The following is a 26,538-nucleotide window of genomic DNA, read 5'->3' as shown; positions in this document are numbered from 1 at the left end:
TTAGGACAATGCCCAGGATAAACCTTACACTGCCTCGTGCTCATTAGGGAACTGTGTGGCTCTTAAAAGCCCACAAGCTTTACACATTTATGTAAATATATGCAAATCAGGGATACTTCTAGGGATGGGGCAGCCACAGCTTCTCTAGAAAACCCATGCCAGGGTCTCAACAGCCTCATAGTGAAGAAGTTTTTCCTAATATCCAGTCTAAACCTATTCTTTTCCAGATTGAAGCCATTCCCCTCGTCCTGTGACCACAGCTCCAGGATGAAGAGTCCTTCTCCATCAGATCCTTCCTAAACTTCCAACACATCCCAAACCCTGGCTGCTCCTCACTGATGTAACTGGCTGTGCAGGGATTTGTGCTTTATTTAGAAGAGTCCAACCCACTCCAAAAAGAGTCTGCAAAGAGCCAAGTTCTGGCAGAACAAGAAAAACTTTTGAGTCACCAAGGGCAAAACTATCCATGAAATCAGGTGTGTAAGAAACAAATTAAAAAACATTTCAAACTCATCAACATGAGAACATGCAGCTTCACAAACACATCTCAAAGGCTCATCTTCCTTCAGAGGCTGCTTTACATTGCTGGAACTTTGAATATTATCTATTTAAATAAATGTTGTGAAGTTTTCATCTCATAGCAGTTTCTGCAGGAACTTGAGGCAGCACTACCACATGGAGAACGTGTTCCAGCAGGGAACAGCCTGAATCCACAGGCTGCTGCATGCAAAATTCCCTTCAGAAGTAAAAACTGACCAATTACAATCCCTTAAAAAAACCATTAGTACAGAGCTCTTTGGAGAGGTCTCTGTAGAGATATTTGGAGAGCACTGCTGAGAAACGGGGCTGAGAGGAGCAAGATGAGAATGAGAATTCCCTCTGAGCTCCCTCAGGGAGCAGCAGCAGAGATTTTCCTCTGGAGCACAGGCACTTGTCTAGCAATTTTAAAAAGAATTTGTTTTTTGTAGCACTGCCTGCCTGCTGTAAAACTTGTTAGCTCAGTGCCTTCTACCTCAAAATTTCCTACAGAGCACAACAAAGCTTTGCACAGAACTGCACCTCCAGAGAGATGGGGAAGGGATGAGAAAAGGGAGGAAAAGGCACCAGGTTTGGATCCTTACACATGCACTGCCTGTCTCTCCATGCTGCTTTTACTCTTCAAGTCTGTTCTCCAAGGTCTGGAGACACAAAAATAAAAAAGTTCACTACAAGCTCTGTGAAGCTCTTGGAGTGGAAGTTTTAGCTACAGGTTTGGGGAGAGTGGAAACCAGGAATTCATCCTGGCAGTGCACAAATCCCTGAAGCTTATTTTACAGCACAAAAGCAACACTTTAGAGCTAAGAAAATTCCCTCTGGCTAGAACATTGCATGATTTAAGGATGGCTTGAGCTGGTGGGAGCATTCCCATCCTGGAGAAGTGCCTGCAGCAAACTGTGTCCAACACTGTGCAGCCAGGACTAAAGGGAAAGGGGATGAATTGCAGCAGTTACTCACCAAACTGACTGTAAGGGAATTCTGGCTGAGCAGTCGGGGGTTTGCTCATGTCCTGAGTTGCCTGAGATGGTGGTGGTGGTGGAGGAAAAGCGAGTGGTGCTGCCCCTGGAGTGGCAGGCGGAGGGGGGACTCCAGGGGGGGCAAACTGGTCAGGTGGAGGAGGTGGAGCACCATAACTAAAACCTGCAAGGACAGAACAGGTGAACATCAACATCCTGCTTGGCTTCAGAGAAGATACCATTTAAAACCAACATTTCTGAGGCCATTAAACCCCAGGTGTTTGGGACCAGTGGCTGCACAGATTCACCTCAACACGTTGGTCACCCCCACAGCCCAAAGATCTCAACACCTTGCACAGGTGGGAGAAATGTCCCCCCAGAGGCAGAGCACAGAGAAAGGGATAAAGCAGAACTGGGGGCCAAACTCTGTGCTTACAGACATGACAAGTGAGGAGGAAGCCAAATTATCCAGGATTTTAGGAGGAAAAAGTATCTCAAGATAACTGGATACTATTTTCCACCTCCTTTAAACCAGGTTTGTAAGAGACTTTTGAAATGGTGGCCTGAGAGGTAGGTGCTAAAATCCTATTTGTATTTCCAGTCCCAGTTGTGATCCTAATTCCTTCAGCTCCTCCAAAAACCCCTGCCTGTGTTTGGCCCTGGTCACCAACAGTGAGCTTTAAGTTTTCTCTCTGATGTCCTGACAATGGTGCACAATATATCTAAATTCATTTAGCAACACAGATTTAAACTAGAGAACAGAAATGATTACTGCATCCAAGAATAAAATAATCCAAGGAAAAAAATCATGCTATAGTTAATTATAGCTCTGAATATATAATCTGAGAAAAATAATTAAGGATAGGTGAAACACAGGGGGAAATCCAAGTCCAGCAAACAACGAGGAAAAGCTGGATGTGCTCCAGCTCCTGGGGGTCACTTACTAAATGGTGGAGGGGTGCCATAGCCCTGTGGAAATCCTTGTGGAGGTGGGAATCCCCCGGGAGGTGTGGAGACAATGTATGAGGTAAATGGTGGTGGCGGGGGAGGAGCTCCTCTGCCTGGAGGAGGGGGTCCATATCCACCTGGAAAAGGAAGAGAAAACCAAAAACTGAAGCAGATGAATAGCAAGGAGCTGCTGCTGGAGTCAGCTTCCTCTAGATGGGGTAAGGCTGTTGGGTGCATTTCAAACAGGTTCAGCCTTCTATGAATCCTCACTTTGGGAAATATTTGTCCTCCAAGTATCCCCACTGTAAATAATTGCAGTTTAGCATGTAATCCCTTGGTAACAAATTAATGTGGCTGGAACAGCAGGATGTGTGTCAGCTCCCATTACTGAGCTGCTAAGAAGCCACTGTCTTCCCCTCTGTTCTTGCAGGACAAATTCAATCAAGCTTTTAAATGTAGGTTAAATCCTACAGAAATCCAAAAATCACTGTGAATGCTCAAAGAAGCTGCACCCTGTGCTTGGGAGGATTTTTTCCTTTCAGAATTGGTCCCATATAATGTACTTACCAATTGCCTGTCCAGCTGGCACCCACATCCCTACAACAGAACAAAAAAAGAGCCTTAGACATCAGTGAAGCTGCGTGCTCTGGAGCAGGGATGATGCAAGAAGAAGGATTTGGCTCTGGGATAGACTGGGTATCCTCCCTGTGTCCCTTATAGAGCTATTTTTATGGCCTAAGCAACATTGTGGGACTATTTCTGAATGTGCAATTCTGGAAAGACTCTGAATCATTCAGCAAATGACACTCAGTAAAGACAGCAGTTCCCAAACCCAAATCAGATGGAGCATTCGAGAGCTGCCACATACCAAGTGCAAGAAATTACAGCACTACAGAGAACAAAACCCTGGAGAACCTCAGCAGACTACACATCCAAGGGATTCTTAATTTACTACCAGGTTTATCTGAGTTATTTTTGCAGTTTTTGAAGCATAAAAAAAGCCCTTCCCATCCCTTGTGCAGCGCTGAGATTGAAGGATAAATGTGCTCGTGTCTGACATTAATCTTTCCAGGAGATCAGATATCATTTTCCCTACTAATCACTGCATGGAAAATAATGGGAGTTTCTCAGTTTGCAGATTAGCACATCTGTGCACAATGTCAACCCTCAGCTGCAGCTTTCAAGTTAATCAGCACCGTGGGGAAATGAGCAATCCCTGTGCTGCACTTCCATCCGTGGAGCGGGGATGGAGCAGCCACGCTCCCTGCAGCCCCCCCAGGTGAACATTTCTCATCTCTCAAAGCAAGCAAGTCACAGCAACTCAATTACCCCTCTGCATTTCTCCAGAAGTTATCAAAATTGTCTTTGGATGAACTCAGCATGTTTATCCTGCCTCTGGAATCTCAGGGGGGTTGCAGCCATCAAACCCAGGCTGCTCCCGAGCCCTGCAGGGCTCCTGGTGTGCACTGAGTGCTCCCTGCACCAGAGCTGCCTGGTGCTTTCCCAAGCTACATTAAGCAATAAAATTCAAAGTCAAGGCCATCCATTTCCCCCTCATCCCTTTCAGATTTTCCTGATAACTTCCTTTGAAACTGCCTCATCCTTGAAAAGCCATTTATCAGCCAAATTTGGCATCGGGGTGTTGTGCTGGAGTCACAGCTGGAGCCTTTCCAACACCTTCTCTGAGTTCCCCCAACCCACGGGGATTCCATGTGGGGAGAGGCAGCTCCAAAGGGAACAGGTGGGACACACCTGGGACACGTGCCAGGCCTGGCAATGCCTTCTGCCAATGAAACAGATTTTTGGGAAAAGCAGTGGAAAAACCTCACAAAGGACTGGGCGGTGGAAATCAATGGGGGGTGGAAATCTATGGGGGTGCTATCAGGGAGATAAAGCTGGGGACAACATCTAGACCAGAAAACCAAGGTGCAGCGAGCTGGAAAGGTGGGACAGGGAAGGGGTGGCACCCTGGGCAGGGTGGGCAGCACCTTGGGGTGCTATCAGGGAAATAAAGCTGAGGACAACATCTAGACCAGAAAACTGAAGTGAAGTGAACTGAAAAGGCTGGACAGGGAGGGGGTGGCACCCTGGGCACTACCTTGGGGTGCTATAAGGGAAATAAAGCTGGGAATAACACCTAGACCAGAAAACCAAAGTGGAGCAAGCTGGAAAGGCAGGGGGTGGCACCCTGGGCAGGGTGGGCAGTACCTTGGGGTGCTATAAGGGAAGTAAAGCTGGAAACAACACCTAGACCAGAAAACCAAGGTGGAGCGAGCTGGGAAGGCAGGACAAGGAGAGGCTGGCACCTTGTCAGGGTGGGCAGTACCTTGGGGTGCTATCAGGGAGATAAAGCTGGGAATAACATCTAGGCCAGAAAACCAAGGTGGAGCGAGCTGGAAAGGCTGGACAGGGAGGGGGTGGCACCCTGGGCAGTACCTTGGGGTGCTATCAGGGAGATAAAGTTGGGAATAACATCTAGACCAGAAAACCAAGGTGGAGCGAGCTGGGAAGGCAGGACAAGGAGAGGCTGGCACCCTGTCAGGGCGGGCGGTACCTTGGGGTGCTATAAGGGAGATAAAGCTGGGGACAACACCTAGGCCAGAAAACCAAGGTGGAGCGAGCTGGGAAGGCAGGACAAGGAGAGGCTGGCACCCTGTCAGGGCGGGCGGTACCTTGGGGGCCGTAGCCCTGCTGCCAGGTCGGAGGGGGCTGCCCTGCCCAGCCGTTGGCAGCGCTTGGCATGATCCTGCTCCCCCACTGGCTGGCCCCCGGCGGCCCCGGAGTTTGGCTCTTGCTATCCCGAGGCTCGGCGCGTTTCACCTCCACCTGAACAAACAGAGGCAGCGCTCAGCAGGGCTGGGGGGGCCCCGCGCCCCCCGGCCCCTCACACACACCCGCAGGTACACTTAAGACTACACTTAGCATCTTATGACTTATGTCTAAGTACTTAATTATTAAAACTTAAGGCCAGTAATTTACAATGTTTCTCAGGTACAGTGTAGGTGATGGTAAGGAATTACAAGTCCTACTGTTGAGGGATTCCGAGAAAAGCATCCTACAAATCGCTTCAGTCTCGTTGGCTTTAATCTTAAAACAGCAGTACCCTCTTACAGCAGCTCTGCACCTAAACCAGCAGAATCTTGGACATTAATGACAGACTGATTTCATGTTCAAGGCAGGAGATACAAAGATGATGTTTTCAGTTAAAAAACCAAAATTTTGAGTGAAGAGGCTGCTCTGAAAAAGGGTACTAATGCTTTAACCAAACATGTTTGGGGTCCATTTGGAAGTGACAGTTTAACCCACCCCAACTAACTGCAATTTCAGCTCTGCTCATACCTGAGAAACACACATTTTTTGAGATTTTTTTTTGTATTGTTGTATTTTTTTTTTAAACTTAAGATTTTATTTAAATGTCTAATGGAAGATAAAGACTTACCTTCCCCAGGCTAACGCTTAAAGAATCTCAGTTAACTCAAACAATGTCAGAGGGAATGGATGTGATAAGAGAATCTTACATTACATCTAACAAAAAAGTAAACAAACATGCAAGTAATAAAAATGGACAGTTGAGTCAATAAGAAGCAATCTTCATACTGTGTTAAGTCAGTAACAAAACCCTTCCTGTTTTAAAAATCAGTAACCACAGTGCTTAACTTATTTCATTCCAAGATAAAATGTCCTAGTGTTCCCAGCCATGGAATAAGTGCATTTGACCTACTTAAAATAAGCTGCACATTCAACATAAACCTCTCAAAAAAAAAAAAAAAAATCCAGTTCTGATTTAATGAAACCCTCTCAGCACTCGCTGAATTTGAGGCTTTTTTTTTCATGATTAATTTTAATGGGTGCCAGAGTACAAAGAAAATAAATCTCAATCATCAATGGGCCTGAGTAGTATGGAAAATAAAGTATTCAGAATTCTTCCTGCCATGTCTTAAAAGCCATTCATGTTGGAGAACAAACAGGAAACAGGCACAAGGCAAGGACAAAGCCCCCCACACCCCCCCTGCCAATGCCCCAAGGACATGAGACATGACAGTAACCAAATCTCTGTCAGCTCAAGGCCCTTCCAGAGAGGAACCAAGGGAATTTTTCAAAGGACTCAAATTAATGAGTCTTAACACATTTGCCTTGAGGGAATTCGGTTATTGCTTACAAAAGCAGAGGCCTTCTTGCAATTTTAATTTTTTCCCCCTCCTTTCAACAACATATGGATTCATTTCAGCAATACCTTTTTAATTACCAAAAAGACAGAGATACCATTTTTAAAGCAGGCATGATTAGGCAGTGAAGGAGCGAGCAGGGGATCTGGAGCTCATTAATCCTTGTGGAAGAATCCCATTAATTTTTCAGTGCACACTTGGAAGCAGGGAACTGCCAAAGTGAGGACTGAAAATTCCCTGTGCAATAGGGAGGTTCAAATTCCACACCTGCCTAGAGCCCAGCTTACCCCAAGAACTGAGGCAACTCTTTTAACCTGAGCTAATAATCCCTGAATCCTGATTTTATTTTTTGGGGTTTTTTTGTCACTGAAAGGGGGGGGAGAAAGGGCAAAAATCAATTATTTCAGTTTGGAATTGGGTTTGTTTGGGGAACACAGAAGTCCAAGTCCCAGTGCTGTGTCAGCAGCAATGAGGGGACATCCAGGCTCGCACTGGGCTCTCCATCCTCTCCCAGCACCCTGGGATGTTTATCCTTTGTTCCCATTTGGATTTGCTGCTTTGTGGGATCAGCTCCCACTTGAGGGTTTTGCTGAAGGCAATCCCAAGGGCAGATCAGGGAATATTGGGGGGATACAGGTGATCCTTACACACCCCTGTGTGATTTACTCCACCTGGGAGCATCACACCAGGAACCAAGAACTGATGTTCTGGATCCCACAAGTCCATTCCTTTGTTCCCATTATCAGGGAACCACCCAGCCCTGCACCCCAAAACAGGTTCACAGCAATTAAAGGCATTATTACACTGCAAAATGAACCAGAACTGCACTGATATGCAGAGTGAGTGTGTCCCTTGCTAGCTAAGGAAAGGCTTATGAAATATCAGCAGACAAAAGACTTTAAAGACAATTAAAAACCTCATACAATGCACATAATTTAAGGAATGTGAGAATCTTCTGCGTCTCCCTGAACGCCCTCACTTCAAGTTTAGCAGTTTTAACATTTAGTTTAAAATCTGGATGTACCTTAAAGCCGTGCAAGGACTTAAATTTACCAGAATTTCCTGTGGTTCATTTCTCTTTAAATTACTCTTTTAAAACTTGGGTGTCCTGCAACAATTTATTTTGCTTTTAGGTTTGGGTTTTTGTTTTGTTTTTTTTTTTTTCTTCCACAGGTAAAAATATGTTCCTTGCTGAGTAACATCAAAGGAGCCTAAAAAATTCCTGCCTATCCAAGCCCCGTTTGCTGACAACACAGTATGAAGATGAAACAACCAGAGGTCACTTAACTGCATTGTGGTTAAATACTATATAGAGTACGTGGGTTGGTATCAAAGTTTCACAGTAAGTGACCCAATTTTTTAAAAAACCAATCCTTCAGGATGTTTTTTTTTCTCCCTTTTTCTTTTAAAGTTTAAGATTATATAAAGCAGATCGTCTGACACCACCTCAAGATTTGAGTATCAAGTACACATCTGAAGGAGTGGTATCTTAAACCAAGCCTTGAAGAACTCGGATTTCACTGGGATTCTGCTTTTCCAACAGCTGGAAATCGCTGATTTCTCTCCTTGCACCACAAGAGTGCTCAAAGCAGAGGCAGTGAGCACCAGTTCACCCCAGAGATGATGATCCCAGTTCATCTGCTCAGCCAGAGCAGCCCCCAGGTCTGTACACACAAGGCCTCACCCCAAGCAGAGCCCACAGCCTGAATCCTCAGGATTCCATCCCTCCCTTCCCCAGGCTGCCCCCATCCTCACTGCCCTTCTCCACAAACTCAGACTTTCCCCACCTCCATGGATAAAGCCTTGAATTTGGACTGCTGTGCTCTCCCATCAACAATTCAGTTGGATTCCCCAGTGAAATCGCTCGTTGCCCAAGACTTGGTTCTTTCTTAAGGTAAAATAAAACTACAACTACACACTTTTTTGCCCATGATGTCGTGAAAATGCATGTTGACAGCCTGGTCCACTGATTGTTCGTCCTCGAAAGTAATAAATCCAAAACCTAGCCAACGACGAAGAGTGAATCAAGGTAGCAGGGTGTTGTGACACAAAACAGGATGATGAACAGTATTAGGGGCAGACCAAGGGTTCAAGCAGGGGTTTCAGATAACGACACTTGTGTTCAATTGGCAAAAACTCTGAGGAAATTGCAATGGATACTTCCTGTGAAGAGGCTTTAGTGCCTCGTCTCGATTGTGCGCATGCAGCTTCGAACTGAGCTTGTTAACCGGCTTTTAATTTGATTTTATTCCTCATCCACCTACCAGGAAATGGAAAAAAAACTGCTAAAATCAAAAGATTTGTGGGATAGCAGATTGAAGTCAAACAACTTTGCTGCTCCTCCCTTTGATTCAGGCTAATTTCCCAAGGAAAACCTATCATATATCCCTGTTCCCCAAAGCTGCAAAGCAACTTCCTCCCAATCCCTTAGCCCAGCTTCCAGTTAGGGAATATTTTCCATAGAAAAGAAAGTTAGTTTTGAAATGTAGCTGTTAAAGCATGAGAAATTTTACCACTCCATGGATGAATGAGAAGCTTCAGAAACTAACAACCTACATCAGAGGTTCTCAAGTTTTCCACACCTTGGAGAAAAAGCACAGAACAGGTGTTACTCCTTCCCAACAAGGCAGCCCCCTGTGAGGTGTTGCTCACACAGAACGTGGTGTTGCTGCCACGTCCTGAATCCGTTTCATTTCTTGTATTTCCTATTGATTTCCTTTTGAAAAAATCCACAAAACTTCCCAATGGGCGGCTCATTCCCTTCCACCTGACCACAGCCCTGGCTGCTGGCAGCTCAGCTGGATCCAGCAGCTTTTGATGCTTGGAGAAAAAACCTCTGGGAAAGGAGGCAAAGCTCCTCTTTTGGAGGTGACTCTGAGAACCACTGCACGTAGGTTGTAGCTGCTGACACAGCCGAGAGAGTGGCAAAATAGTGGTTAATCCCCCAGGACAAGGCGGCTGCTTCATGCCATCACCCCCTGGCTGCTGGTGGGGACAACCCAGGGCAGGGAGGGACACATGCAGTACAGGAATTGTGCCATTCTTTGGATTAGCTACGGAGGGAGGGAAAGGGGGGAGAGCAATAAAAATTAGAAAAAGAAACCCGAGGTGCGGCGTGGGAAGCGTTTATGGAACATGGATGCGGTTCTGCTTTTCTGAAACCCAAGATTTCCCCCTTGGTTTGCGTTTTTGCTTTGCAGCTAGTGCTGACAGCAGCCAAATCTTGCTCTAAAGCGTTACAGAATACAGATCTAGCACGGGAATGTCTCTCCACGCTTATCCAACTGTGTTGGGTAAGCCCAAAGAGGCCTAGTGTAGAGAAAGTTTATATATATATATATATATAAAAATACACAAAGATACAGGCCAAAATAGATTCCAGCAGGTCAAATTCTGCTGTCAGCAACAAGAGCAAAAGACATCACTAAAATAAACTGAAAATAAAAAGGAAAAAACTTGGCATTTCCCACACACAAGAGACTGGCAGTATAAACGAAGTTTTGTGGAGCTGTGATGAAAGCAGCCTCGAAGCTGAGAGCAGCATTTCATCACAATATATTTGTCTGAGTTAACCAGAAATCCGAGGGTTGGAGCCAAAGGAAAAGTGTTTGTATTTAAATCACGTTTAGTATTCCAGCCTTTGTCTAAAAAGAGATGGGGAAGAAAAACAATGGATTCCATCTGGATGTGAAGGTTGTTGTTAAATTTGATTCCAAAGCTAAAGGAGGGGAATAGATTGTGGGATGGGGTTGGAGGGGTGGAACAGGGAGGGCAAGAGGGCATTGAGAAAAGCAATACATAAATTTTAAAAAGGGGATTTAAAAGGGTCAGACAGCACAAGATAAAGAAGAGTACAGAAATCAGAGTAGCACAGCAAAACTCCAAGGTGAAGTTTTAAGCAGAAGTGATGAAATCCACCACCTGCAGCTTTAGCTTTTGAAGGACAGGACTCTGTTAAAGGCTGGAGAAATGAACTGCATCCAGCAGGAATCCAAGAGGAGCAAACCAGAGCGACAGAGCTGGTCTGCAGCCAAGAGAGGAGGAGAACAGACAAAGCAAGAACCTGGAAATCCCTTCCCAGCTGGTGGAACCAGGAGAAGCTGAGAGTGCACCAAAGCCACTTGGTTCCTTCAGAGATGTGCCATGGCTGCTGTGCTTGGGGCGTGGGAGAGTTTGGATGAGGCAGAGCTGGCAGGAGCAGGTAGGACTGGGAGGAAGCAAAGATCACGTGGACACCTGACCCCAGTCAGCTCCTCAAGGACATCACCTGAGAATTTGGTGCCTCCTGAGCAGCTGGAGGTGAATGGATGCTACAGGGATTAGAACAGGGATCATGTTCCCTCCTCCTACCAGTAAAGCAATGTGCACTCCCACAGGAAGGGTGGTAAAGTGAATGGGAAAAGGCAAAATTCAGAAGGGACTGAGGAGAGATGGCACTGAACCGGCCTCTGGAATTTTATCTACAATTATTAAAAGGGTAAGGGGACAGAACAGCAAGAGAACACAGAGAAAAAGGCAAGAGAAAATGTGTTCTGGGATGTACAACCAGGAGTACCCAATACAAACTCGAGGAATTTTTCCTAGCACCCCCAGGGACTGCCAGGGCCATTTTGGGAGATGTGTTAGTCAGCACACTAAAAAAAGCCCAGAACAGCACAGAAACAAAAGGCAGAGAGAGAGAGGATTCAAGAAGTGCTTAAGAAGTCTGATTAATTAGGGGAGAAAGTCTTCTGTGGGTGGAGACAAGACCTCTCCCCCACCTGGCACTTGTGCTTTGCACCCCAAGCCCTCCTTTGCCTGTGTTGCTTTTAGTAGAGCTTAAAGCAGAGAAGCCATTAATTGAGACAGGATTAATCCAGACCAGGCATGATGTTTAAGTACCTTTTGCACAGAGGCTGCAAGGCTGGGATTAAATATTGCAAAGATAGAGATGATACAATAATTACTGAAATATTTTAGAACTTGAGCCCCAAATTACATTTGAATGCCAGTGCCTTTGTCTCCTCTATCCAAAACCAGCTGCTCTAAAGCATTGAAACAGATGAATTTATGTGCTGCTTAAATCAAAGGTATCTGCTGGAAGAAGATTAGGGTAGCTAAAGCAAGAAAACAAAAAAACAAATATATTGAAACTTCGTTTACACTCCAATAAAAGACAAAGCCCGTCCCTCCTCTGACTGCGGAACTGGCCTGTACCTCTGTGATAAATTATCACCTAGAGAGAAGAAATCTAAAGAGATATCGTTAATCACAGTCCAACAATTCACAGAGAGAAAAGAAACAAAAAAAAAGAACTTACTTAACATTACCATACTTTACTATGAAACACTTAAATATGTCACTAAGGATGTATGTCTAAATTAAAAATAAAACTAAGACTTAACAGCTTAATAAATATGAAGTGAAGGATATATTTCTTAATAATGAAGCAGAAGAGAAATGAAAAGTTCAGATGGCAAACTATTCTCTAGCATGTCCAACATGCTACAGGGTGGGAGCACAGCTAAGCTTCACGTGCCAAAATCTTGCCTCTTCCTTGGCAAACAAATGGTGGATGCAAAGGGACGTGGGTGACATGGAATTGCTTCATATTTTGACCAAAGGTTCCCAGCTTGATTCAATATCTAGTGAATCTTTCAGGTTTTTGGGGTTTTTTTATTCTCCTCCCCTCTTACAAAGCAATCTGGTATACAGGAATTGTATATCCCAATTAAAAATATACATATATATATATATATTTCAGAATTATTTTGTGTTGTTTCAGGAGAGTTTTTCTTTAATTTGAGGTGAAGCCATTTAACCAAAACAAAAAGCAGGTGATGGATGGATTCTGTCCTGTCTTGTGCTCTGGCTGGAGCACCCCACATGCACTTACAGACCCAACGTACCTTTCATGTGCAACAGGAGGAAAATCTGCTGATTTTTTCCCCCCTCAAAAGTACCTTAAGCCACAGGAGTGACTTGAGAATCAAATTTCATTCAATTATTAAAAAAAAACCCCAACCCATCAATGAGCATGAAACATCTAAGTTGAAATGCACAGACCCAAGTGAAGCTGGAGATGAAGAGTCTAGACTTGAAGTGATGTTTGCCCAGTGAATTATTCTTTTTCCTGAGGCAACATAGGAGGAAAAAAAAAAAAAAATCTACCTTTTCTGATGGTGTGAAATAGTTTGCCATCTGACTATAGGAGAGTATGAAGAAATTTCAAGGACAAACTAGATCAGCCTTTACCTCGGGGCCTCTGTTTCTCTGCGTCATAGATCATTACAACTTCAGTGACCTGGAAGAGAGAAGGGAAATTCTACTCCCTGTGCTACAAGGGGAGGGCTGGAACAGTCACCACCAGCTGGTTCCTGCTCTCTACCCACAAAGCACAAGCCAAGTGCAGCCATCATCCCAGCAACAGCACAAAAATAGGGAATATTGCTCTTCCTGGGAGTTTAGAAAGCCTGAGCTCATCTCTATTGTCTCATCACACTTGACATTTGAATTTAACACTGAGCTTTTGCACTGTTTGTACCCACTCTATGGCCTGTTACACACCCCAAAGGTTTGTTTTCCAACAACTCATCAGTGTAGCTTTTTAAAACATGATTTTTCCCATTTTTAACCATTTTCATTTTTGCCATGCAAAGCAGCTTGAGCTGCAAGCACCTCCAGGAACATGCAGGGCTCCTCTGATTGAATTACTGGAACACCAGTTAAAGCAATGCTTTAAAAAGCTTTACAAAACCCCTCTAAGTTCTGGATGAGCAGTATCAGTGGGATTTTAACCTAAAAAAAGAAAAAATGGAAATTGCAAGCTGTTCAAAGGCTTCAGGATTATTCTCCTCAGAATGAGCACCACAGTGAGCTACAATTTAAACAAAACCTGAGGTGTAATGTTTATGTCAACATTCAAACAGCTGAAGGGAACTGCTCTGAAATCTCTCAGATGCAGAGAAGTGGTCACAAAATGGGTGTGATTTTGTAAAATTGCATCTTCAAGACAATCTGAGGATATTTTTACTCATGAGTAAAAATGAGTTTAAAGTCTGACACGATTTTATCTTTACTTCCAGCTAGAAAACATTTGGGTTTGAGTTGCTGCATTCACTTGAGCACATCCTACTGGGGGATCCACGTGGGGATTATGCCATGGGACAATCAGTGCCACATTTGTCCCTCCCCTGGTCCATTTGGGTCCTCTTCACCTTGGCCTTAATGACCCAGCAATTACCAGGGCTGAAAAATCAGTGCCTGCCTCGGGCTCTTCACTCTCGTGGCCACAAAACATTTGTGAGACTCCACTGCTCCAAAGGGACTCGTTACAACTCCAGGAAGATTTTCTGATTTCTATACTATGAGTAAAGTGCTACTACTTACTTTGAAGGGCACTTACAGTTGTGGCTGTTGCCTTCTACACCTGCAGGACATACCCTGTATCTCCCCAGCATCCAGGGCACAGCTGGAAAGCCAAGTCTGTGAGGAAGAGCCTTTTGAAACTACATCCCACAGCTGTGGAACGTGCTCCCTGTTTTTATTATTAGTCTACTGCAGCCTTTCAAGCTAAAGAAACAGTTGTTAGCTATTGCTTTTTGTGTTTTTTAAATGAATTATCTTAATGGAATTTAAAACACTGATTTAACTTGATAAACTTAAGAATTCGTTTCTCAATAAATCCTTTGCTGCCACTAAGAAATGTCAGAAAAAGGCTATTGAAAAAAGTATCAAAAACTACACTAAATGCTAATTAAGTTCATTTTTACCAGCACAGTCCTGAATTTAACTCACACAATCTTTAACTTCCTCAAACTTATTCACAGCTGCATTATTTAATTCAGTAGTTTATCATATGCCCCCACTTCTTTGAGGGCAGTGAGAGCTGGGATAAATGGGAATTAAAACTAAATAACAACAAAATTAAAAAAAACCAGAGAGGATACAATCATTTCAGTCCAAGGTTACAAACTGAATTAAAGAAGGTGCATGAGCAGCAGTTTGTCTCAGAATGGAGGTTCTAGGGACATCAGAACTGAGATTCCAGATGGTTTGAAAGCAGCCACTGCTCCCCAAACAATGGCAGGAGACCCAAATTTAACCTATCTGTACACACAGTCAAATACCAGGATCTTAAAATCCAGCCCATCGAGAGACTCGCTGTTCCCAAAATATAATCAGCAGACATTTTTAATTGCCCAGCTGAAAGTTATCAAGAGAAAGGAGGGTGAGGGTGGAAATAATAATAATAATAATAAAAAGAATCATTCTTAAGGCACCTCAGGAGTTTTTGGAAGAAGGGACAGAATAATGCATCAGGTAGACTTAAACACGAGGAGACAGAAGCAGCAAAGTAAATTCCACATGAGCAGCAGGTTCTGCCAAGGGACATTTCCAGATGATGAATGTCCACTACAGTTTCTCACAAAATGCTTCAGGTGCCCCTCCAGCCATTTGTCCAAATTACCCCCAAATTTGACAGCTTGAGGAAATGTGAGAGGAGGCAGCAGGGAGGGGAGGCACCTTCCCCCCAGGACTCACCACTCCGAACTTCTTGAAGTATTCCCTGAGCTCTGTCTCGCCACAGTTATGAGGAATCCCACCAACAAAAATTTTATTGGATTTATTGTTATCGCTCCTGGATCCTTTCTGCTAAATCAAGGAGGAGAAAATTCAGTCAGAAGAACAATAAGGGTGGCTGCTTCTATCATTTTACACTGAACCATGAACAATGGGCTCTGGCAGGCTGAGGAGAGAGCTCCAGCCTTGAAGTTTCCCAGGCATGAAAGGGAAGCACGTTCAGAGCTCAGAGATTCAGTGTCCCCTGTTCTTCAGAGGACCAGGAATCCTGGGCCTGAGTTCTGAGGCCACTGACTCATTCTAAACTGAAATCTGGTGAAGCTGCAGGGTGTGGAGTGGGCCTGAACAGCATCAGCCCTGCCAGTGCTCTCCAATCTGAACAACTCCACTAAAAAAGCATCACTAAAAGCTTGGGAAACACCACACCCAAACTGACACTGCTCTGCACAGAGCCTGCCCATGGAAATCTAAATTAAAGACACTTTTTAGAAATGAGATTTACACTCCAGTTCTGCATACAGCCTTCTGCCTTTAAACGTGGATGCAATGCAAAGCAATTCCAGAGGACACACAGGGATCTTTCCTTACCCATCCTTCCTTGGGCCGTGTCCGCTCCGGCTGCATCCCCCGAGGTGTGCATGGCTTTGGATCAATCTGGAAAAGTTCCACTTTGGTCAGAATTCAGCAGAATTTTCCTCTAAAAATTACATTTGTGGCAGCTGAACCCAGCCCTGCTGACATGCAGCTCCTCAGAGCTCAAACAACACAAGCCATGGAGTTAAGAGCTGCCTTACAAGAAATCATTTAAACCAACAACCAGGTTAACTCTGACACTCTGCAAATAAGGAGCCAGAATTTAAAGCAAATCTTTGAATCTGGTGCAAGAAAAAAAAAATAATACAAAAGTAACTTACATTTCGGCCATCTAACGTATGAGGTCTGCTGGCCAGCACTGTTCCCACACAGTTGGGATCTTTAAATTTGACAAATCCAAATCCTCGAGATTGATTTGTTGTTTTGTCTTTCATTATTACACAGTCTACAACTTCTCCATACTGGGAGAAGTAGCTACGAAGAGTTTCTGTCAAAGAAAAAAAAGCAAGCATTAAACAGAGCCAGATATTAACAACACCAGACTGTGTTTGCAATTATGAGACAACAGATCAGCAAACATGGAACACAGCTTCAAACTCATCTTTTGAAAATGATCACATCCTACTTCCTGTAAACAAATGGCAGACAACAGTTTATTTCCACTCATACAAATGGAAACCAGCAGGAAAGTGATTATAAAAAGGGTTGTCTGTTGAGCTGACAAAAACTCCATCACCAAATAATATAAACCTAAAAGTATTAACATATATAAATATATATATATAATCATATATCTGAGTTGTCTCTACAGGATTTTTTATTACTTAGCAGAGGAGGAGGCTCTCAGCCCAATCTCCTCCCCACAGCAATGGCTGTGAAGAGCTCCTGGCTGGGTTTTCCCCATGGCCCAATGCCTGTTGCTCACCTTGTGTCGTGCTCCAGTCCAGGCCACCCACGAACAGCTTCCTGCAAACAAAGCACAGGGCAGCTTTAGGGGCTACAGCAGATGCTCCATCTGATTGAAGGCACAGCTCAGCTCTTCTGGCCAGGTTTGGGGGTACCAGGACCTCCAACACACCCTACAAAGCTGGCACCATACTCAGAGCCGCTGATGAAACCAAAGCCTTCCTCCATCCCTGCTCTCTGCTCCTCCCTCCCCACAAAGCACTCACTTGGCTGCCAGCACCTTCTGGAGGGCTGAAAGCAAAAGCAGAACTGCCAGGCTCAGGCCTGAGACAGAAGTCAAACCAGTGCAGCAGGTACTAAATAACAGAGCAGCACTAATCCAGCAGCACCTGTGAAACCATCGGACAACCCAGTTTCGAGATAGCGATGAGCAGGTGAGAAAGTCACGGCTAAACCCCAAACTGAACTGCTCAACACTGATTCAACTCTTGCTCTGCAAAGAGCACCCAAATCTGCAGGGTTTCCTGTCCCAGCACGCCCAAGGACCTGGGTAGGTGCTACAGGAGCTCTGTGCCAGACTGCCAGTTCTGCAGCTCTTTATCAACTCCTGGGTGTGCCAAAACTTCCTGCAGTCATTTACTCAGTAATTAAAGGTTGGTTAGAGCCACCTCAACACTTGGCCTTTGTCAGTACCAAGAATCAACCCCAAAAACACCCTCAGAGCTGTCTGCAGCTTCCTCCTGAGGAGCAGCATCAGCCTCTGCTCTCTGGGAGCAGGGGCAGGACCCAGGGAACGCTGGAGCTGTGTCAGGGGAGGCTCATGCTGGGTATCAGGAAAGGTTCTACCCCAGACAGTGCTGGGTACTGCCCAGGCTCCCCAGGGAATGGGCACGGCCCCAAAGCTGTCAGAGCTCCAGGAGCATTTGAACACTGGCTCTCAGAGACAGGAAGGGATTGTTGGGGTGTCTGTGCGGGGCTTTGATGATCCCTGTGCTTCCCTTCCAGCCCAGGAGATTGTGTGATTCTGTGAAAAACTCTGCTGCTAATGTCCCCATGGCTCTGCACAGACAAGCACTGGCAAAGTTTATTTTTGGAGGATGCCCTCTGGTTCTCCATCAGACCTCAAAGAGAAAAAACCACATCCTTGCTTTGTCTTCTTCTTGCCTTCACCTATACCCGAGTACAGCTGAGGGTGGTGGAAATTCCTGCATCCTCACTTACATGGGCAAAGTTGAATTTCTCCTAACAAAAAAAAATACTGAACTTCCTCTCACCTGCTCTTTTCAGGGCAGGTAATGGCAGAGAGAGCCCAGTCAGCCCCAGTAAGAGCTGCAGGTGCACTGGGACTACCAGGAAAGTGAAAGCCTTGCACCTGGAAGTTCCTGTGGAGCAGGACAGCTCACTGACAAAACCAGCCTGTCCCTTTCAACTTTGATTCACTTCTCTGTGATAGGACATCATGTCACAACCCTTCTGCACCAGCCAGAGTGACAAAATCCAACACTACACAGCACCTACGAGCCTTGTTCCATTGAGGCAAATTCTGATCCCAAGTCACAGGCCGAGACGTGACACGAGTCTTGTCTTTCACAAAAACAGAGCAACTGTTAAGCACTGATCAAAGCATCTCCTTGAGCAGCCAGCAAACAACTGAGCTGCTGGCATGTGAGGCACAGACAGCCCTCAGTGTCACTGCTGCGTTATCATCGTGCTAAAGGACGTGCCAGCCCTCCCTGAGAGCAGCAGGGCAGCCCTGCACCCCTGCCCTGCCCTCTCAGGGCAGGCCCTGCACCCCTGCCCTCTCAGGGCAGGCCCTGCACCCCTGCCCTGCCCTCTCAGAGCAGCCCCTGCAGCCCTGCCCTGCCCTCTCTCAGAGCAGCCCCTGCACCCCTGCCCTGCCCTCTCAGAGCAGCCCCTGCAGCCCTGCCCTGCCCTCTGTCAGAGCAGCCCCTGCACCCCTGCCCTGCCCTCTCTCAGAGCAGGCCCTGCACCCCTGCCCTGCCCTGTCAGAGCAGGCCCTGCACCCCTGCCCTGCCCTCTCAGAGCAGGCCCTGCACCCCTGCCCTGCCCTCTCTCAGAGCAGCCCCTGCACCCCTGCCCTGCCCTCTGTCAGAGCAGCCCCTGCACCCCTGCCCTGCCCTCTCTCAGAGCAGGCCCTGCACCCCTGCCCTGCCCTCTCAGAGCAGCCCCTGCACCCCTGCCCTGCCCTCTGTCAGGGCAGGCCCTGCACCCCTGCCCTGCCCTCTCTCAGAGCAGCCCCTGCACCCCTGCCCTGCCCTCTCAGGGCAGCCCCTGCACCCCTGCCCTCCCTGTTTTCTGTGGGCATGACAAAGTTTCTCTCAAGGATTGGAGAAGTGCCCTCAGCTCCCTCTGGCAGAGCTCTGGCTCCTGGCACGGGCTCAGGGCCTTGTGCAACAGCAGCCAGTTCACAGCAACAGGTCCAGGCTTGGCCAAGGTGGCCCCACCATCGTCCCCTGACCACCTTCCCTCCCCATACACAGGCCACAAACCCTCTGCTGTGCTGTTATTTTTTAGGAAAATAAGTAACTCTAATTTCCTAATAGCAAAGTAAAACCAGCTGATCTACTGCTATATTCACAATAATGTTTTGATATGTGTTAGTGACATTTTTTTTGAGGTTTTGGTTTGTTTTGGGGTATTTTTAACTAAATTTGATAGCTTGGTATAAAAGATCAATTGATTTTACATGCTTGTAAAAGTACCAGCTGTGTTCTGAGAGAACACCAAGCTGTCTGCAGGGAGGGAGGTCACTGAAACCTTCCAATTCCACCATGAATTATTTGTAGTCACCCTGGGTAGCTCAAGGCCAGCTGCAGCAGCTGTATGGAAATCCACAGCCCTGGCTTATACACAGGCTGTGGAATACCAAAAGCCAGGAATCCTCTGCCTTGGGATCCTCCAAGGTTTGAAGGCACTGAGCAGGGCCAAAGTTCCCAAAACTCCAGATGTGCTATGGTACAGCTGTGAGGCAGGATGGGTGTGTGAGTGCTCCTGCCCCCACGCTCAGCTGCATCACCAGCCCTTCCCCAAGGTCTCACCCACGCTCCATCCCAGACAACTTTTGGTTCTAATGGGCTGGCAGCTATTCAATGAATAGAAATGTATAAAACTGATAGAATATCCTGAGTTGGGAGGGATCCACGAGCACTGAGTCCAGCACTGACACCCCAACAACCCCACCCTGTGCACCCCTGGAGCTCTGGGGGCTGGGACCATTCCCTGGGGAGCCTGGTCAGTGCCCAGCACCCTCAGGGGGAAGAACCTTCCCTGATCTCCAACCTGAACCTCCCCAGACACAGCCCCAGCCTCGGGTTTTGCCCTGCTCCCACAGAGCAGAGGCTGCTGCTGCCTCTTGGGAAGAAGCTGCAGCCCCTGCTGAGTGTCCCCTCCTGCTCTTCAATGTTTGTAGTTCACACCTGCTGACACCACCCCAAAGCCCACACCTCCATAAAGCTCCAAATTTACAGGCTGGAGGACACTACAGTCCATCCCTGCTGGAATGCAAAGCCACTCCAGCACAAAGCACCAGCCTGGCTTTTGGGCAGGTGAGTCTGTCCAGCACGAGCAGTGAGATCCTGACAGGTGCAACAGCCCTGAAGCAGCAGAATTCCCCACAGGGATGGCCTCGGGAGCAGAAAGTGGGATAAGGACTCCTCAGAAGCTGCAGCTGTATCAGAAGTTTTAACCAAGTGTTCTGCCTCCCTACTTCCTGGGAGAATTTCATTGCTAATTTCTTGTTTTCATTGCTAATTTCTTGTTTTCATTGCTAATTTCTTGTCTGTTGCCATAAACACACTTGCTGCTGGAGCAAATCAACTCAGGATTAGTAAAAAAAGCATATACAGGTATTTTAAAACCAACAAAAGCACAAACTCTTTGCCTACATAAATAATCTGGGGTTTGATTAATAGCTCTGATCAACACCTCAGCACAGCCCCCATTAGCTGCAGGACAAAAGGATCAAGATCAGCACCTTTCTTCATCCAAACCAGCCCCAAGTATTAATTAATTATAACAACTAACACTCACAAGGCCCCTCCCTACCCATGCCAACACACCTGCAAGGCTCAGAGCTTCCTTAGGTACTTTCTCTGAAAATCTCTGCCTAGAAAAGCAGCTGAATTCATAACTTCCCATCCAGACCTGCCTCTCACAACAGCTTTAAACCAGAGTTTCCTTCTGAGGCCTGGAGCAGCTGAGTTTGTTCTGTGCTCTCATCTTCCCTCTGAGCACTTTTGGGGGAGGAGAATAAAGAAAATTCCCCTCTCTGCTTAACCCCCAATAGTTCCCAATCTGATTACAGCTCTGAAGGATCACAGCCTGTGACTGGGAACAAACTCTGTGACAGCCCAGCCTGCTCGGGGGGAGCTGATATTCCATGGAATAACCTGGAGCCTGGCACTCACCTACAGCTCAGGAAGTCAGACCTGATCAGGTCTCTCATAAGGCACCAGACAAGGCCCAGGAGCAAATGAAAACGCTTTCAGAGCAAAACCCACTGATTTAAACAGGCCTCATGCAATGTGTGCTGGAATTGGATCATCTCTAAGGACCCTTCCAACCCAAACCATTCCAATGTGAGATTCCAATCACCTGCCCTGCCTCCTGCACTTTTAGGATTTACAAATTAAGAGCATGCAGTAAATAAGCAGCTTACAAAGCAGTGCAAGCAGCATGGGACAAGTGGTTCGTGTTTCCAGTTTCAAACAAGGTGACCAGTCCTGATGGGCAAATACCAGTCCTGAAGTGCCAAAACTTGCACTGGAAGAACCAGCCAAGGATTTTTTAAAATTTGGTTTTTACTACCTTGAGTTCTACCGTGCCCAAGCCTGCAGCCTGATCATTTCAATGTCACCAGGGTACAGTTCTCAAGCAGAATAATACTGAGTGCAGCTGGATGATCTCTAAGGTCCCTCCCAACCCAAGCCTTGCTATGATTCTAAAAGCACGTCAGAAGAACCAGATCAGGGTCAGGTTTCCTGTTTGAAGCCCCAAAATCCCCGGGAACGCTTAAAACCGGGATTTTCCCACCTGGAACATCCCGGGCAGAGGACAGCAGAGGGGAGCTCGGGAGGGCAGCCCTGAGGGGGACACGGAGGGCGAGGGGAGGCTCTTGGTGCCACCTTTGTCCCACCACCTTCCCCTTCCTCACCGCAAGCCCCTCGGGGGGGCCCTGATGAGTCACCAGAACAAGGTCCCCAGCCGAGTCACAGAATCACAGAACAGACCCTCAAGGACCACCGAGACCAACTCCGGGCCCTGCACAAAAACTCTTCAACAATCCCACCCTGTCCCTGGGAGCGTTGTCCAAGCGCTCCTGGAGTTCTGGCAGCCTCGAGGGCGAGACCATTCTCTGGGGAGCCTGGGCAGTGCTCCAGCATCCTGCGGGGGAAAAACCTTTCCCTGAGAGCCACCCTAAACCTCCCCGGACACAGCTCCAGCCGTTCCCTCGGGTTCTGTCGCTGGAGGCAGAAGTAAAGATCGGAGCTGCCCCTCTGCTTCCCCTCACGAGGAACTTTTAAACTGCGATGAGATCTCCCCTCAGACTCCTCCAGGCTGAACACACCAAGTAACCTCAGCCGCTCCTCCTAAGGTTTCCCCACGCCCGCTGCCCTCCTTTGCACGCTAACACCTCAGTATCCTCCTTATACTGTGGCGCCTAAAACTGCACGCAAGACTCAAGGTGAGGCCGCACCAGCAGAGCGGGACAGTCCCCTCCCTCGACCGGCGTGTTGTCCACCCCGCCTGCCCCGCGTCCGGTGACAGGAGAGGAGGGCCCGAAGGGGCAGAGGTGGGACGCGGGGGGATCCGGTGCGGGCGGGCGCGGGAAGCGCCGCGGGCGGGTGACCTTGGGCGCGCGCACCTGCCGCAGCCCCGCGCGCGCGCCGGTCACGTGACGGGAGGGGGGGGTGGGGGGGTGTGTGTGCGCCCTCACGGCCCCAACATGGCGGGACCGGCCCCCCCCTCAGCACCCCCGGCCCGGGACCGGCTCCCCCTTAACGCCCCCCCACCCCAGCCCGCCACCGGTCCCCGCTCAGCCCCCCGGCCCGGGGGAGCTCCGGCGGGACGCTGTGCTGAGGTTGCGGGAAAAGGTGACCGAACCTCGCACCATCGTCCCGGCGCGCTGCCCTCCCCTTCCTCTCACCCGATCTCATCGGCGCCTCCCACGCTGTTCATGGCGGCGACTCCTCCGGGGCCGCGCCCGGCTCTTCCCTCCGGTGGCGGCGGTGCCAGCGGCGGGTCGTGGGGCCGCGGGCGGGCGCTCCCGGCCGTGTCCCGGTTCCCGTGTCCCGGTTCCCCCCCCGCCGCCCCCGGCCCGGCCCGGCCCCCCCCGCCGCGCGCTCGCGCTCCCTCAGCGCCGCCGCTGCGCGCGCACCCGTCCCTCGCTACGGGGTCTCCGGGGCCGCGCCCTGGGAGGGGCAGAGGGGGGCGTGGCCGCGCGCGCGCGGGGGCCGGCGGGAAGGGCAGTCCGCGCGCGCGGGGGGGCGGGGCCTCCGCGGGGTCCCATTGGCCATCCCGGGATCCCATTGGCCATCCCGGGGGTCCCATTGCCTATCCCAGGGTCCCCATTGCCCATGCCTGGCGTCCCATTGCCCATGCCCGGGGTCGCATTGGCCATCCCGGGGGGGTCCCATTGACCTTCCTGGGGATCCCATTGCCCATCGTGGGATCCCATTGCCCATCTGAGGGTCCTCATTGCCTGTCCCAGGGATCCCACTGCCCATCCCCGGGGTCCCATTGCCCATGAGCGGGGACACCCTGGTGACCCCTCCGGCCTGGCAGCCCCGTGGTGCCCTGTTCCTGATAAGGGCTCCCATTCCCGATAAGGGCTCCCATTCCCGATAAGGGCCCCCGATCCCCGGAGGGGCCCCAGCCGGCTGTGCACACTCAGCACTTTCCAGCAGGGCTATTTAAAGCCGGCCAAGAGCCCGGTGGCCCTTTCTCTCCCTCCCTCCCTGCCTGTCCAGCTGGACTTTCCTCCTGCAGCCATGAGCTCTGGAGCGGCAGCAGGGCCGATCTTCACCGAGGGCGAGGACTGCAGGGCGGCCTGGAGGGAGGCCAGGGCGGGCTACGATGAGCCCGATGCCCACCTGGAGATCCTGGGCAAGCCGGTGATGGAGCGCTGGGAGACGCCCTACATGCACTCGCTGGCTACCGTGGCTGCATCCAAGGGTAACGGGGGGGCTCTGGGATGTGCTGGGGGTGCAGCTTCCCCGGGGGGCTCTGGGATGTGCTGGGGGTGCAGCTTCCCCTAAAGCAGCTGGGCTGGGGGGAGATGTTCTGCTGGGGGACCCCACTACATGAGCCCCCAGGGGCAGCAGGGCCATGGTGGCACTTGCGTCCTTGTGTCAGGGATGGGGATATGCAGAGGGGATGCAGCCACCTCCCATGGCCCTAATGATTTTGGGGCCGTTCCCCTCCCAGAATCTGCTGCTTTTGGGGCCGTTCCCCTCCCAGGATCTGCCACTTTTGGGGCTGTTTCCCCTCCTATCCAGAATTGGCCACTTTTGAGGCTGTTTCCTCTCCCAGGATCTGCCACTTTTGGGGCTGTTTCTCCTCCTGGGATCTGCTGCTTTTGGGGCTGTTTCCCTGGCAGAGGGATGGTTGGATGTTGTTTGCTCTTACTGGGATCAACTGGAGCAGTTTGTTGGGGACAAAGAGCCACTGTGGGGTGCAGCAAATGACAGGGACATGGGGCTGCTCCCAACTTCTCAGTGCCAGCAGCACCACGTGCTCCCAACCTGCACCCAAAGAGCTCAATCTGGGGAAAGAATGGGTCAGAATTCAGAGCTTGGGGGGGGTTTGAGGCAGAGAAAACCCGGAGCTGTGAGTGCTGGGTTCCACCTGCAGGCGGCCGCGTGCTGGAGGTGGGGTTTGGCATGGCCATCGCCGCCTCCAAGGTGCAGGAATTCGGCATCGACGAGCACTGGATCATCGAGTGCAACGAGGGCGTTTTCCGGCGCCTGGAGCAGTGGGCCAAGGCACAGCCACACAAGGTCAGGGGCAGGCTGGGCTGTGCCAGGCTTGGGGGGTGCCTGTGGCCCCCCAACCTCACCCCTCTGCCCCCCACCCGCAGGTGGTGCCCCTGAAGGGGCTGTGGGAGGACGTGGTGCCAACACTGCCGGACGGGCACTTCAGTGGTGAGACACCAACAGCAGGATGGGCAGGGGCTGGGCTGGGCACCCCACTGCAAACTGGGGGTGCAGCAAAGCCCAGGGCATCCCAGGACATCCCTGAGCCATGGAAAGAGGGCAGCAGTTTGGCCAGGGTGCAGGTGGAGACCAGATTCTCCCATGGGGCTGGGGACAGGGCACAGGTCTGGGGTCCTTGTCCTGGGGAAATGGATCCTTGTCCTGGGCTGGATCCTTGTCCTGGGGAAATGGATCCTTGTCCTGGGGAGCAGATCCTTGTCCTTGGCACATGGATCCTTGTCCTGGGGAGCAGATCCTTGTCCTGGGGAGCAGATCCTTGTCCTGGGGAGCAAATCTTTGTCCTGGGCTGGATCCTTGTCCTGGGGAGCAGATCCTTGTCCTGGAGGCCATCACATCGCTGCCTTCCAGGGGTCAGAGACATGGGGAGGGAATTGCAATGGGAACAGAGCAATTCCAGGCCATTGGAGGGGAGTTTTTCCGGGACACAGGAGCCCTCAGGGTCTCTCCCAGCTAACGGCCAGCCCCGTGTTCCCGGGCAGGGATCCTGTACGACACCTACCCGCTGTCAGAGGACACCTGGCACACGCATCAGTTCAACTTCATCAAGGTGACACCTCGGGGAGCGGCTCTGCGGGGCGGAGCTGGGGCTCCAGGGGGAGCTGGGGCCGGGGGCTGAGCGGGAAGAGCTGAGCCGAATTCCCAAAATTCCCGAATTCCCGGGGCAGGGCCACGCCTTCCGCCTGCTGCGGCCGGGAGGGGTCCTCACCTACTGCAACCTCACCTCGTGGGGGGAGCTGCTCAAGACCAGGTACGGCGACATCGAGAAGATGTTTGAGGTGAGTTGCTCCCCTCCCCGAAGCTGTGCCGGAGCACTCCGAGGCTGGGGAACGCCAGAGGGCAGCTCGGAGGGGTTTTCCTCCAGCCGTCCCTTCTCACATGGGACACCCCAACCCACGGCTGCTCCTCCGTGCCCTCCTCTCCCGCAGGAAACCCAGGTGGGGCCGCTGCTGCAGGCGGGGTTCAGGAGGGAGAACATCAGCACGAGGGTGATGGAGCTGCAGCCGCCCCCCGAGTGCCGCTACTACTCCCACCCCAGGATGATCACCCCCACCGTCCTCAAACACTGAGGGCCCGCCCGAGGAGGAGCTGGGCGTGAGCTGAGGAGGAGGAGGAGGAGGAGGAGAAAAGCTCTGATGTTCTTTAAAGCCCCTAAGAGATGGGTGGAGGCTTGGGATGGATTCCAGGGGACAAAAGGACAGGAAATCCCCTGCCCCAGGAGCCCCCTGCCCTACAGGGGTCTTGTGGGCTCTGGGGAAGATCTCACCCTGCTCTGTCCCCTCAAGATTTCAAATTCTCAATTAAGCTGGAATTTCACAGTGTGGTTCAGAGCCTTTGGCCAAATGGGTTCCAGAACCAGCCATTTCTTCTAAAAACTGCATCATTTTGAGAAATTACAGGGTGGCTCCCCATAAGAGTCAAATAATCCAAACCAGGTGGGAGAAATGGGGCAATCTGAGGCATTCTGAGGCATTTCAGCTTCTCCTGAAGCAACTCCCCAGGGAGGTTTCCCAACTTTTTTGGACAAAGCCCACGGCAGCAAATCCTGACCCCAACCCCCCCTCAGAGCTCAATAAATGATGTTTCCTCTCTCCCCAGAAGGGATAAAGTCCATTAAAAGGAATGAAATACCCAAAC

The 26,538-nt window shown here is 49.5% G+C and overlaps 2 protein-coding genes across 5 annotated transcripts in view; one reads left to right on the top strand and one right to left on the bottom strand.

Moving 5' to 3' along the window:
• Nucleotides 1–22,978, bottom strand: part of DAZAP1 (DAZ associated protein 1) — a 25,675-nt gene extending 2,697 nt beyond the window's left edge. The window contains exons 1-11 of one of the 3 annotated variants that reach the window (XM_066566457.1): nt 22,836–22,978; nt 16,689–16,729; nt 16,084–16,250; nt 15,758–15,823; nt 15,131–15,241; nt 12,842–12,890; nt 8,527–8,609; nt 5,114–5,267; nt 3,009–3,038; nt 2,438–2,578; nt 1,495–1,677 (exon numbers count right to left, since the gene is read on the bottom strand). In XM_066566457.1, the coding sequence (XP_066422554.1) occupies nt 1,495–1,677; nt 2,438–2,578; nt 3,009–3,038; nt 5,114–5,267; nt 8,527–8,609; nt 12,842–12,890; nt 15,131–15,241; nt 15,758–15,823; nt 16,084–16,250; nt 16,689–16,729; nt 22,836–22,867 (1,057 nt within the window). In that variant the 5' untranslated portion in view covers nt 22,868–22,978. Of the gene's footprint in view, nt 1–1,494; nt 1,678–2,437; nt 2,579–3,008; nt 3,039–5,113; nt 5,268–8,526; nt 8,610–12,841; nt 12,891–15,130; nt 15,242–15,757; nt 15,824–16,083; nt 16,251–16,688; nt 16,730–22,835 lie in introns of those variants that run through there. The other 2 variants (XM_066566458.1, XM_066566459.1) reach the window with 2 other exon arrangements.
• On the top strand, nt 22,367–26,537 carry GAMT (guanidinoacetate N-methyltransferase). Of its 2 annotated transcripts, XM_066566477.1 has the most exons (7): nt 22,367–22,481; nt 23,678–23,863; nt 24,542–24,687; nt 24,768–24,831; nt 25,383–25,450; nt 25,569–25,679; nt 25,830–26,537. In XM_066566477.1, exons 2-7 carry the CDS (start codon nt 23,680–23,682, stop codon nt 25,968–25,970), a joined length of 714 nt encoding a protein of 237 aa, XP_066422574.1. In that variant the 5' UTR covers nt 22,367–22,481; nt 23,678–23,679; the 3' UTR covers nt 25,971–26,537. The 2 variants fall into 2 exon arrangements, with proteins under 2 accessions (XP_066422574.1, XP_066422573.1); XM_066566476.1 differs by lacking the exon at nt 22,367–22,481 and having other exon boundaries at nt 23,202–23,863.
• The last annotated feature ends 1 nt before the right edge of the window (nt 26,538 follows it).

This window comes from Molothrus aeneus, chromosome 27, assembly GCF_037042795.1.
Source record: "Molothrus aeneus isolate 106 chromosome 27, BPBGC_Maene_1.0, whole genome shotgun sequence".
In the NCBI taxonomy this organism is placed as follows: Eukaryota; Metazoa; Chordata; class Aves; order Passeriformes; family Icteridae; genus Molothrus; species Molothrus aeneus.
The sequence above is the reverse complement of the archived record's forward strand: the minus strand, read 5'-3'. Positions and strand labels throughout refer to the sequence as shown.

Excerpts from the sequence above, each read along its gene's own strand:
- GAMT (XM_066566477.1), top strand. The coding sequence starts at position 23,680 with ATGAGCTCTGGAGCGGCAGCAGGGCCGATCTTCACCGAGGGCGAGGAC. Across the intron at positions 23,864-24,541 it reads TACCGTGGCTGCATCCAAGG|GCGGCCGCGTGCTGGAGGTG; the intron begins GTAACGGGGGGG and ends TTCCACCTGCAG. Across the intron at positions 24,832-25,382 it reads GCCGGACGGGCACTTCAGTG|GGATCCTGTACGACACCTAC; the intron begins GTGAGACACCAA and ends GTTCCCGGGCAG.